This window comes from Sceloporus occidentalis, unplaced genomic scaffold (genome assembly GCF_023333645.1).
Source record: "Sceloporus occidentalis isolate IW3139 unplaced genomic scaffold, rSceOcc1.0.p SCAF_6, whole genome shotgun sequence".
NCBI classification, from domain to species: Eukaryota; Metazoa; Chordata; class Lepidosauria; order Squamata; family Phrynosomatidae; genus Sceloporus; species Sceloporus occidentalis.
In genome coordinates this window covers 14844348-14857615 of record NW_028316986.1, presented here as the reverse complement: position 1 = coordinate 14857615, position 13268 = coordinate 14844348, and the positions used below count along the sequence as shown (strand labels likewise).

At 48.5% G+C, this 13268-nt stretch overlaps 1 protein-coding gene across 2 annotated transcripts in view; it reads right to left on the bottom strand.

Moving 5' to 3' along the window:
• PSME4 (proteasome activator subunit 4) overlaps positions 1-13268 on the bottom strand; it is a 132742-nt gene that overhangs the window by 78976 nt on the left and 40498 nt on the right. For both annotated transcript variants that reach the window (XM_089528916.1, XM_089528917.1), the window contains exons 4-7: positions 13203-13247; positions 8807-8956; positions 1363-1426; positions 81-155 (exon numbers count right to left, since the gene is read on the bottom strand). In XM_089528916.1, coding sequence (XP_089385042.1) covers positions 81-155; positions 1363-1426; positions 8807-8956; positions 13203-13247 — 334 coding nt within the window. The remainder of the gene's footprint in view (positions 1-80; positions 156-1362; positions 1427-8806; positions 8957-13202; positions 13248-13268) is intronic.

The window sequence follows — 13268 nt, the reverse complement described above, 5'->3', positions numbered from 1 at the left end:
AAAAAAACTGTTCTATAGAACAATCTTCTCTCTGTTGTTTAATCTTAACGTTCTTAGTACCTTCTCTTATTAGACATTACCTTTGGAATATAGGGATCCCAGTCAATGTATCCTATGTTGTCACTGGCCAGGCGAGCAAAAAGGTTGACTAGATGCTGGAAAGAAACCACAGACCACATTTTCATGACAAGAGCACACTTTTTCAGTATATGACTTACCGTAGCTAATGCTAATCATGGTTTAGCATTAACATCAGTGTGTATGTTAACACAACCCCAGAGCTGTAGTGAAAAGTGGGGATGAGAGAGTAGGGGGCTTATACATGGCTAAGGAGATTATCACATGGGAGGCACAGCATCATTCTGTCCTTAAACACTGCTAATCGCACGATCAGGAGCTTAAGATGATCATACCTCCGTGTGGTACTACCACCCTTCTCCTGTGCGTAAAGTGTAATAGAGCTGTCCCTGTGTGCTTCTCCTGTCAGTACAGCATAATGGAGCTGTAATTTGGTATTAAAAGGAACTTCCATTACACTTTACCAATGAGAGAAGCGTGCGGGGACAGCTCCATTACACTTTACACATGGGAGATGCATGGCAGGAGTGTGTTAATCTTTGGCCCCTGATCACGCGATTAGCAGACATTAAGGACGGGAGAAGGACAGGAGTATGATGCTATGCCTTTCATGTGATAATCTCCAATGAGACAGAGAAACATGATGTCTTCCCCAGGCTAGATTATTAACACACTACTGATGTGAACACTCTCAAATCCAAGTTGATTTGCTTTAGAGAATCAGGGCTACATAAAATCCAATAACATTCACGAGAAACATAAGAAGAGGTCCTTTCCCATGTCTCCATGATTCTCCTGCATATTAAAAGTATGCCAAGCAGATCTTGATGCACTGGTGTGAATTAACAGAATTAGACATGACAGCAAGTACAACAGCTCACATTTGAACTTTCGGTCTGGGAAAATGCCCGCATTCCCAAGATACTCAAGGGTAATCAAACAATGCCCAGCAAACAAAATGTGGACGTACAGTGTGCCCATGTTATACACGGGTGTGCCTTACATGACTTCCAGCATATGCTGGAAGCTGTGCCAGAAGAAATGGTGCCACGCACCAGAAAGAGACCCCCATTGGCTTTAATGGGGCTTGAGCTTACACGGAATTTCCCTTATGCATGGGGGGGGGGGGCAGAATGGATCCCCCGCATAAGGGAAAGGACTACTGTTATTTGTTCAAATTGTGAGAGCTCTGAAATGGCCTTTCTGGCATCAAAATGTCTAGTTCAGCTGCCTACATGTCAGCTCCAGACTAACTAGGGGATGCGGGGGAATAAGAATACTTACCCCTTCCCATTGTGGAAGATTTTGAACTGAAACCCAAAGGCCTAGAAACTCATCAAACCAGAGCCTGCAAGATAACGAAATCAGACCAACAGGTTTTATGATGAACAGGTCTTCATCAGTCAGCACAAAAAGAAACTGTTGCCCAAGTAATCACTATCATAATTAATATTCAACAGCCCAATCCAGCAAACTAGTTCCACTAATACAACTGCTTCTGTCAACAGAAATAAGCAAGGAGGATGCTTCACTCCCTGCACCACCTTGTACACCCTCAAGATCTGCTCCAAAGAGCTAAAGGATTCTCCAAAGTAGATTTCTATGTGGTGCAACAGAGAAGAAAGAATGGCAGAGCCCCTAATGTGATATTTGGATGCTATTTTACTTAATAATTAAATGCCTCTTTGTTGTTGTTCTGAGTCTCCAGACCAATTCTAAGGGCCTCTCCTATGTTACCTGAGGTCCAAAACACACTGCAGAAATAATCCAGTTTGAGACCACTTTAACTGCCCTGGCTCAATGCTAGGGAATTCTGGGAACTGTAGTTTTGTGAGACATGTAGCCTTCTCTGTCAGAGAGTATTTGTGTCACAATAAAATACAATAAACTAGCACTGAGCCAGGGCAGTTAAAGTGGTCTCAAACTGGATTATTTCTGCAGTGTGTTTTGGACCTCAGCGATTCTTACACTAACCCTGTAACATCAATCATTATTACTGGTTCTCTTGTGGAGGGAATGCTGAAATAAGGTAGTTTGCTTATGGCTATCCAGAGAAAGAATGTGACTGAAGGAAAATTTAAACCAGAGTGACCCAACTGTATAGTATTATTCATAATCTTGGTTACAACACTAGAATAAACTCCTGCCTGAATTAAGACAATTTCCCTCATTTTGCAGTGAATGTAATTAAAAGACAGTCTGAGGAAATGTTTTTAAATTACTGGGATCTCCTGCCCCTAGAACTGTTTAACTCCTTTACATTTCACTCATTTTTCTCTTTCTTCCTAATTAAAAAAACTTTAAAATCCACATACTGCTATGTGCACCAATTTCACATTTATGTCAGGTAATTAAAAGATCTATAGCCTCCAGTGCCACCCACCATCACTGCCAAGGGGATTTTTGTTGTTCAGAACAAGGCGAACAGGACTCCAGGAAGCCATCGGGATGTGCAATGCTTCTCAATAACAAGGCATGCAGCTCTGCTTTGGCAAAAATATGCTTTGAGTCGTCACAGTTACTTGTTACAAGTCTTTTACTATTTGTGTTCTAATTTTTGACCCTCTCAAAATTCATCAACCTTAGAATACTAAGAAACTACGCAGCTCTATAACCACCATGTCAGCTATCTCAGGCCTTTTCTCATTTCAAACAGAGAACATGGGCCAGGAAGGGTCACCCTTAATCCACCAGAAAGTTTCCCAAGAGACCTCAGAAAAATATCAAGATTCATCAGCCTCTGCAACCAGCTTAAAAGTAATTTCTCTACCCCTGTAATGGCCACAGACAGCCTGAAGGCTAAACTTAATCAGATAATGATCTCAATAGAATACCGGTATATATGAATCCTGCTAATTTAAAAAGAACTTATTTTGAAGAGACTGTCATTTTGAATACTTTAGATTTGATGCTCAAAAGCAGCCATGCAAGCATTTCAGCATTACAAGGGAACCAATAATACTGACTGATGTTACAGGGTTAGTGTAAGGATTACTGAGATAACATAGGATAGCTCCTTAGGGTTGGTTTGAAGGTCATGCAAAAAGACCAAAATTTGTAGTTATGCAAACAGAATTATACACATTCACACACATGCATAGAAACATGCATTCTCTGAAGATGCCAGCCACAGATGCTGGTGAAACGTCAGAAAGAAACTCTGCTAGAACATGGCCACATAGCCTGAAAAACCCACAAAAAACTATGCTTAGGCGCGTTACAGAGTGCCCAAGAAGGGCGCTCTGCCGCCGCCGCTGGTTGCTGCATCTGCGAACCGCAGTGGCCAAACCGCGCGGTTCCCAGACGCAGCTGAAAAGAAGTGCCAAAATGACGCTTCTTTCTGCGTCCCGGAAGTGGCGCCGCGAGGCGCTAGTCGCACACTTGCGGCATCACTTCCGCTGTGCGACGTCTGGACGCTACGCATTTGCAACGTCAAAATGGCAGTCCCCGTGTGGAACAGGCGCCGCCATTTTGTATGGACTCGGTCCATACTAGGGTTGGGGGCGTCAGGAAGTGACGCCCCTTTCTAACTCTAGTATGGACCCAGTCCGTACTACAGGCCCGTCTGTAACGGGCCATAGAAACATTAGACGTATCAAAAAAAATTTTTTTTAATCCACATAGGAAAGGCAGCTTATTGACTCTAGAAAACCTACACATGTTTGTTTTGATGGGATGGACCTTAACAGCATTTGCCACTCATGTAGATGAAAGCAATTATTTATAAAGTTATGCAAGGAACTCATGGATGAGATATAATCTAGAAGGGAGGTGTTATATGGATAGGCACTTGAGTAAGCATGGTTTCATATAGGGTTGCCATCATGGAGGACCTCCAAACCGGGACAAATGTAGGACCAGGTTTGAAAATGTAGGACTTTTTTTTTTTTTAATTTCCTGGCTAGGAAATTAAAAAAAAAGTCCTACATTTTCAAACCCTGTCCTCCTCCTCCCGGCTTCGGAGGACGCCTAGGCTCTCTCCCAAGTCGGGAGGAGGAACAGGGGCCGCTTGGAATCGCGCCGCGGTTCCAGTGGCCTCTTCCTCCTCCCGGCTTCGGAGGACGCCTAGGCCGCCTCCCAGGCCGGGAAGGGGCGCGGGGAAGCTTGGCACCGTGGCGATCGCCACGGTGCCAGGCTTCCTCCTCCTCCTCCCGGCCTGGGAGGGCTCCTAGGCCGGCTCCCAGGCCGAGAAGGGCGGGGGGAAGCCTGGCATCGCGGCGATCGCCGAGGTGCCAGGCTTCCTCCTCCTCCTCCCGGCCTGGGAGGGCTCCTAGGCCGGCTCCCAGGCCGAGAAGGGCGGGGGGAAGCCTGGCATCGCGGCGATCGCCGAGGTGCCAGGCTTCCTCCTCCTCCTCCCGGCCTGGGAGGGCTCCTAGGCCGGCTCCCAGGCCGAGAAGGGCGGGGGGAAGCCTGGCATCGCGGCGATCGCCGAGGTGCCAGGCTTCCTCCTCCTCCTCCCGGCCTGGGAGGGCTCCTAGGCCGGCTCCCAGGCCGAGAAGGGCGGGGGGAAGCCTGGCATCGCGGCGATCGCCGAGGTGCCAGGCTTCCTCCTCCTCCTCCCGGCCTGGGAGGGCTCCTAGGCCGGCTCCCAGGCCGAGAAGGGCGCGGGGAAGCCTGGCACCGCGGCGATCGCCACGGTGCCAGGCTTCCTCCTCCTCCTCCCGGCCTGGGAGGGCTCCTAGGCCGGCTCCCAGGCCGAGAAGGGCGGGGGGAAGCCTGGCATCGCGGCGATCGCCACGGTGCCAGGCTTCCTCCTCCTCCTCCCGGCCTGGGAGGGCTCCTAGGCCGGCTCCCAGGCCGAGAAGGGCGGGGGGAAGCCTGGCATCGCGGCGATCGCCGAGGTGCCAGGCTTCCTCCTCCTCCTCCCGGCCTGGGAGGGCTCCTAGGCCGGCTCCCAGGCCGAGAAGGGCGGGGGGAAGCCTGGCATCGCGGCGATCGCCGAGGTGCCAGGCTTCCTCCTCCTCCTCCCGGCCTGGGAGGGCTCCTAGGCCGGCTCCCAGGCCGAGAAGGGCGGGGGGAAGCCTGGCATCGCGGCGATCGCCGAGGTGCCAGGCTTCCTCCTCCTCCTCCCGGCCTGGGAGGGCTCCTAGGCCGGCTCCCAGGCCGAGAAGGGCGGGGGGAAGCCTGGCATCGCGGCGATCGCCGAGGTGCCAGGCTTCCTCCTCCTCCTCCCGGCCTGGGAGGGCTCCTAGGCCGGCTCCCAGGCCGAGAAGGGCGCGGGGAAGCTTGGCACCGTGGCGATCGCCACGGTGCCAGGCTTCCTCCTCCTCCTCCCGGCCTGGGAGGGCTCCTAGGCCGGCTCCCAGGCCGAGAAGGGCGGGGGGAAGCCTGGCACCGCGGCGATCGCCGAGGTGCCAGGCTTCCTCCTCCTCCTCCCGGCCTGGGAGGGCTCCTAGGCCGGCTCCCAGGCCGAGAAGTGCGGGGGGAAGCCTGGCATCGCGGCGATCGCCGAGGTGCCAGGCTTCCTCCTCCTCCTCCCGGCCTGGGAGGGCTCCTAGGCCGGCTCCCAGGCCGAGAAGGGCGGGGGGAAGCCTGGCATCGCGGCGATCGCCGAGGTGCCAGGCTTCCTCCTCCTCCTCCCGGCCTGGGAGGGCTCCTAGGCCGGCTCCCAGGCCGAGAAGGGCGGGGGGAAGCCTGGCATCGCGGCGATCGCCGAGGTGCCAGGCTTCCTCCTCCTCCTCCCGGCCTGGGAGGGCTCCTAGGCCGGCTCCCAGGCCGAGAAGGGCGGGGGGAAGCCTGGCATCGCGGCGATCGCCGAGGTGCCAGGCTTCCTCCTCCTCCTCCCGGCCTGGGAGGGAGTCTAGGCCGGCTCCCAGGCCGGGAAAGAGGCGGAGGCTGCTCCTCATCGCGGCGATCGCCGCGGTGGGAAGCGGCCTGCTCCTCCTCCCGGCCTGGGAAGAAGCCTCGGCCGGCTCCCAGGCCGGGAAGGAGGCGGGGGCCGCCCCTCATCGCGGCGATCGCCGCGGTGGGAAGCGGCCTCCTCCTCCTCCCTGGCCTCGTGGAGGCCTTGAGGACCCCGCGGCCGGAGCTCCAACCGCGGAGCCGCCTCTAAGGCCTCGCTGGGGCCCGGGAGGGAGCGTCTCCGCGGCTGGAGCTCCAACCGCGGAGAGCCTTCCCAGGCCTCAGCAAGGCCTTGGAGCCGCCGCGGGGCCTGAGGTGGCCGCGGTGGGCGGGGCCGTCCCGGTTTGGGCGCCAAACCGGGCCGGGACCGGGACAGCACCGCCCAAACCGGGATTGTCCCGCCCCCCGGCGGGATATGGCAACCCTAGTTTCATATGACCTTGAAGCGATAAGCCCCAAGAGAAGCCCAAATGAGATATGAAGACACTTAATGAGAACATTCAAGGACAGCCTGAAACAGCCTGGAGAAAAATATGCAGCTATCTCAATTCATGAGGACAGCAAATACGAAAAAGATAGGTTTTAAAACATTCATTATACATAACTGGGCAGCTAGGTTGGTTGGCTCTATATTAGGAGCTGCATCAAGAAATTATTTGAATCAAAACAGCTCAGGGTCTCCCCCCCCCCCCCTTTTCATTCCCTTTCAAGCAGTTCTCAAGAGACTTTGCCAATATGCATGGCTGTCCCTGCCCAAACTCAAAATAACTTCCAAGGCTCTGTGCATGATTGAAATCTTCTTGAAAAGTCAATCTGCTAAAGGGCATACAGTGGAGGGAAATCTCTCACTCATTCAGTTTATTATAATTTTACACACATAACTCTTGAGTATAGCCAATGTCTTGAGTGTGCCTGGTGAAGTTTTCAACTCCTCCCCTCCTTTGAAAGAGTGGAGAACATACTTTTGAAACTTCTCTCCATTTCAATGAACATATGCTTTATGGCATGTAGAGCTTTTTATTTATGTACAGAAACACCAACCCTGAAGCTCTTATGACTAAAACCAGTCAAGCAGATGTTTGCATCCAGCCTAGTTCTTTTAAACTTACTTGACTGTCAAAGGAAAATTCTAAAGACCAACAGGATCTTTCTTTAGATTGTTAATATTACACTGTTGACAAAAGAGGCATCACATTGATTGTGCCCAAGCTGAAAGTAAAATCATAATGTGCCAAACCTATTCACACAAGTTACTGGCAAGAACATCAGTAAATCACTGCTGTGTCACTCCAAGATTCCAGTAGTTTTTAAACAAAGTACAGTCGGCCTGCCACGCTCCCCAAGGTTAGGGAGACAAGACTCCTGCAAAACTACAAATATAGTGTGCAGCAGCAGAAGCAAGAGTAAGGCCCAGTCAGCAGGTGCACACCTCACGCTTGTGAAGCAGGTAGCTGGCAGCCCCCCCCCCCGGGGGGCAGGAGTAGGCAGAATGCACATATGGCGGGTGAGTGGCCACTGGAGCCAACCCCCCCCCCCCAAGCTTGCTGCATGCATATTCACACAACACTCAAGTTTGGGGAGGGGGGAAGTACACAGAATGTGTGCCTGGCAGCCATGTGCCACCCCACCTCCTTCCCCAAAGCCTGAGGCCCCCACATGAATGTGCATACAACAGTTTCAAGCTTCAAAGGGGTCAGCACACAGAAAGCGTGCCTGGCAGTCAGCCGGCTGCCGCCACTAATCAGCCCTGAAGCCTGAGGCTGCCACTACTGCAAGCCTGGGTAGGGGTTGCCATGGCCTCCAGGCATACACTCCTTGTGCTCCTTAGCCCATAGAAACACAGACTGAGCTAAGGTTGGTGGGTGGGGAGGTTAACTCAATCCATACTCCTGTCTGTATGGGCTAAGGAACCCAAGAGAAGCACCACTTCAGTCCTGGAAAGTGGGAGGAAAGTGGTCAAGCAAGGCAGGACAATGGCAAACTTGTGACTGATCTAATACACGGATGTTAAACCAATGAACGTGGAGGGCCAACTGTATATCTAGCAATAGCAAGTACATTTCTATACCGCTTATCAGTGCACTTAAGCACTCCCTCAGCAGTTTACCATGCGTAAGCTAATTGCCCCCAAGAAGCTGGGTAGTCATTTTAGTGATCTTGGAAGAATGTTAGGCTGAGTTGACCCTGGGCTGGAATTAAACTAACAGCCTTATGGTTTGTGAGTAAGTGGCTGCAGTACATCTATGGACCCTTTTAACTTGCAAGAAGTAGACTTAAGTCTACAAAAGCTCATGCTACCAACTTTTTTCTCTCAGTCAGTCTCAAAGGTGCTGCAAGATCTCTTTGCATACTAATTGGAAGAAGCAAGTGATGCAAGCCAAGTTTTTTCATGCTGCCTATGCTTCCAGGATTCTTCATGCAAAATGAAAAAAGTAGTGCTATTGGGGCAATAAGCTCTTTGCCAACCTTGAGGCTAGAGCAATCTCATCTCCTCCTAGGAGACAGGCCCTGCAGCCTGAAGTGAAAGTCTAAACATTGAAAGGTTTGTTTTGTTTGCTGTTTAAAACTCCAATGTGATTTTATCAGTGTTTACTAGTACAACTGCATCAATTGATCCAAGTCTGAATAGCAGATTTATGAAGAATCAAGTTAGGCAGTGCCACTTAGTTTAACTTCCCAGCTTTAAATGATAGAACTAGGATATCACTTCTATGAGGGTTAAGTCTAAAAAAGCAACTCTTAGATGCATCAGAACACAACTATTAAGAGAATAAAATAATACTGCAGTCCTCTACATGCATTACAGTAGCCACCAGCTAACAAGCAACATCTTTCCAAACATCAGGTAATTTTGCAATGACATTATGAAATGCTATGATCAACTTACTTAAAACTCTTATCATGAAGTTCTGGAGGAAGAGTGGTAGGCAGAAACAGTTCAAAGTAAGTGATGGCCTTCTGCATGGTAACATCAAAGGGACACATTAATGGTCGCCATTCATCTAACATCTCTGCTGTAGCATTTTCTGGAAAATACCTGAAGACAAGAGAATTGTATTGGACAGTACACAGAAGCAGTACTTTAGCAACACAGTTAAATGCATGGAATTCACTACCCCAAGATGTGGATACAACCACTAGTTCAGATTTTTCTAAAATTCATCAGAAAGAATGGACGATAGATAAGCAGAAACTATAAGGCACAATAGCTAAGTGGCTCCTCTGCGAACAGAGCAGTATTTTGCAAGTATCTGAAACAGGGGAAGGAGATCATTTGTATATCTTGACTTTTGCAAAATACTCTCTCCCCAGGGGCCCAATTGGTACCAACACTGGCTTAATTCTGCCAAGTAAAAACGTGGTATTTTATTAACACCCTTAGAGCCTAACTGATTTGCTCCAAACTATAAGCTTTATATTAAATTATTTTGAATGTTTAAAATTATTTTGACTCCTTTAAGTTTTTTTAAAAAAATAGCTTTATTGTAGATTGCACTGAGATCCAATGAAATTTTTGTTAATAAATCATAAAGAAAGGATGAACCTTCTCGTGCACAAAGGGATTTGGGAGCCATGGAGGTCTGATACCCCACCATGCCCATCAGCCATGCCTTCCACTAGGCCCAGTATCTGGGGAGGGTAATAAGAAGCCCCATTCATGTACCAGCACATGCATACAAACCTCCTCCATAAAGGAGAAGGTCCCAACTGGCTCAGGATCCTCTCCCTTGCGGAGGAACTGTGCATGCTTCCAACTGTACATGGTCAGAGCTTTTGCTCATATTCAATAAATATGTAGGAGGTTTGGCCATGAGGCACAGCTCTGCTTCCTTCAGTACATCTGCTGGGACAGACAATAAGAGGAGAAATGGAAATTTCTTATATTGATGCTCATTAAATCTCCATAATAAATGATTAATACAGCAGGCTATGGTGTTGACAATATCACAATAATTGCTCTATTGTTTATAGCTTTATACAATGCCCCATTCTTTATGCACTAGCTTCTACATTACAGGGTATAAAACAATGAGATCCACTATTCAAGGCCAGTCCATTAACTATAGCCCCACAACAGAAACAGAGATAGATTTATTTCCTTTCTTCATTGTCCCCAGAATACAGTGAAGGGAGTCGTGGGCGCGTTACAGACCGCCTGAATGCCGCCGCCGCCATTAGTGGTGCCGAGGAGCCCCAGCAGCCATACCGCGAGGCTCCCCTGCGCTGCAAAAAGAAGCGCCAAAATGGCGCTTCATGTTGCGGCACGCTAATGACGCCGCAAAGCATAAAGCATGCCCTTTCCTAACCCTAGTACGTCCTGGGGACAGACTTTACGCCCATGTGGAACGGGCCATAAAATCCCTCCTCAAACCTCAATGTCTGGTCAATTACTGCGGCAGGAATCAAAATCTGTTCAGTTCAACTAACGGTACTAAATCAAAGTTAAGGGAAATAAACTAGAATCATAGAATCGTAGAGTTGGAAGAGATCGCAAAGGCCATCCAGTCCAACCCCCTGCCATGCAGGAAATCACAATCAAAGGATCCCCGACAGATGGCCATCCAGCCTCTGTTTAAAGACCTCCAAGGAGGGAGACTCCACTACACACCAAGGGAGTGTGTTCCACTGTCGAACAGCCCTTACTGTCAAGAAGTTCCTCCTAATGTTGAGGTGGAATCTCTTTTCCTGGAGCTTGCATCCATTGCTCCGGGTCCTAGTCTCTAGAGCAGCAGAAAACAAGCTTGCTCCCTCATCAATATGACATCCCTTCAAATATTTAAACAGGGCTATCATATCACCTCTTAACCTTCTTTTCTCCAGGCTAAACATCCCCAGCTCCCTAAGTCATTCCTCAAATGGTTTCCAGACTTTTCCTCATTTTAGTCGCCCTTTTTGGACACGCACCAGTTTCGGGTGGCACTATTACTTCCCTTGATCTAGAAACTATATTTCTATTGATGGAGCCTAAAATCGCATTGGCCTTGTTAGCTGCTGCATCGCACTGTTGACTCATGTTCAAATTATGGTCTACTTGGACTCCTAGATCCCTTTCACACGTAGTTTCATTCAGCCAGGTGTCCTCCATCCTATATCTGTGCATTTCATTTTTCCGCCCTAAGTGCAGTACCTTACATTTCTCCGTGTTGAATTTCATTTTGTTAGCTTTGGCCCAGCTTTCTAGTCTATTCAGATCATTTTGAATCTTTAGCCTGTCCTCTGGGGTATTAGCTATTCCTCCTAATTTGGTGTCATCTGCAAATTTGATAAGTATGCCCCCAATTTTGTCATCCTAGTCATTGATAAAGATGTTGAATAACACTGGCCCCAGGACAGAGCCCTGTGGGACCCCACTGGTCACTTCTCTCCAGGATGAAAAGGAGCCATTGTTGAGCACCCTTTGAGTTCGGCCAGTCAACCAATTACAAATCCATGTAACATTTGCCTTGTCTAGCCCACATTTTACAAGCTTCTTTGCAAGAACGTCATGGGGAACTTTATCAAAGGCCTTAGTGAAATCAAGATATACGATATCCACAGCATTCCCTTCATCTAACAAGCTGGTAATTTTATCAAAAAAAAGAGATCAGGTTTGTCTGGCATGACTTAATTTGTGATTATGGCATTGTGTTCTAGATGTTCACAGACTCTCTTTTTAATGATCTGCTCTAGAATCTTTCCTGGTATAGATGTCAGACTAACTGGACGATAATTGTTTGGATCCTCTTTTTTCCCCTTTTTGAAGATGGGGACAATGTTTGCCCTCCTCCAGTCTGCTGGGACTTCTCCTGTTCTCCAGGAGTTTTCAAAGATTATTGCCAATGGCTCCGATATTACATTTGCCAGTTCTTTTAATACCCTTGGATGTAGTTCATCTGGTCCTGGAGACATATTCGTTTAGGTTAAACAGGTATTCCTGTACTATCTCTTTACTTATTCTGTGCTGAAATATCTATTAAGTTTCCATAGTACAGACATGATGATTATTTGAGCTGGTTAAAATAAATACAAGGCATCTTGGAGGAATGAAACTACAGTGGAACAGTCCACAGGACAACAAGTCCAGCCACCTTTCATAGGAGCATCCATTTAGGTATGATGGAAGTTCTCAACAATTTTAGATCAGTTATATTCACACATTAACCAAATACCTGTTCAACAAAAACAATGAACAACGCTCATCATGAAGCAACTGAGACTCTGGACTTGCCTACAGGATAGAAAAAAAACTGAACTACACCCCACACCTGATGCGATCAGGAAACACAATGTACAGCCCTATATGACCAAACTCAGGGTATATTCATTCAATCAAGGCTTTAAAAATTCATGGTTTTCTCTAGATTTTACAGGAAACTCTGGTGTTCCCTGCAGTGTAGGCTAGTGGATCTGCACTGGATTTGTCCATGCAGGGGGGAGCAAGCAGGACAGATACTGCCCAAAAGCAACCGCCTTTTTTCCTCTGGCAGCTCCAGCCACCAACAGATTGCTGCCTGGTTGCTGCCATTTGACAATGTCCAGGCCAGTTCCCTGCCCAGAACAACATTTAAAGAACCCGCCCCCCCAGCTTGTGAAGCGCCCAGCAGCATCTTGTTCTTCCCTCAGGGCATGCTAGCAGCAGTGGCACCAATGAGGGAAAAACCTTTCTGTAAATGTTGTTCTGGCCAGGAAATTGAGTTTCATCTCCCTTCGGCGCCGCTGCTGGCAGCACAATGTGAGAACAAAACAAGGCACCAGTGACCTCACAAGCAGGAAAACCTATCTTTAAAAATCATTCCAGGTAGGAACTGGCCCAGATATTGGTAAATGGAGGTGCCTGCCAGGTACTGCTCCATCTTGGCTCTGGAGCTGACAGAAGAAAGGGAACAGCAGCAAACCCAACATCCACATGTTTAAACAACTATTGCAGAAAAAACAGTTGCAGGGTGACTCCAGGGCAGATGCATGGCAGAACAGATGTGGGGTCCATTCAGACTTTCCCCCCAAGTGTAGACAACTCCTGAGAGAAAAAACAGGAAAAAATCACCTGCACAGTTTAAATTCATTCTTCATGTAGTTTCAAGAATGTAACATTTACAGCCCAAAGTGATTTGAACACATAGGACTCCTATTCCTGGCTACATACATCATTGCCTCATGGACACACAAGACATTCCAGTTTCCCTGAAAGGCCTGCAAGACCCTCTGCCCCATAGATGCAGGTAGGGTTTGTCAACCAAGCCTTTAAAAGGAAACACAATACGTAAGTAGTACATTAAGGCTTTAAAAATTATGAAAGTACTTACGGTCTGCAGTTTTTCACAAGAGTTTTCAAAACACTTTCTACAGAGCTGGGAGGGAGGAGAAAAAAA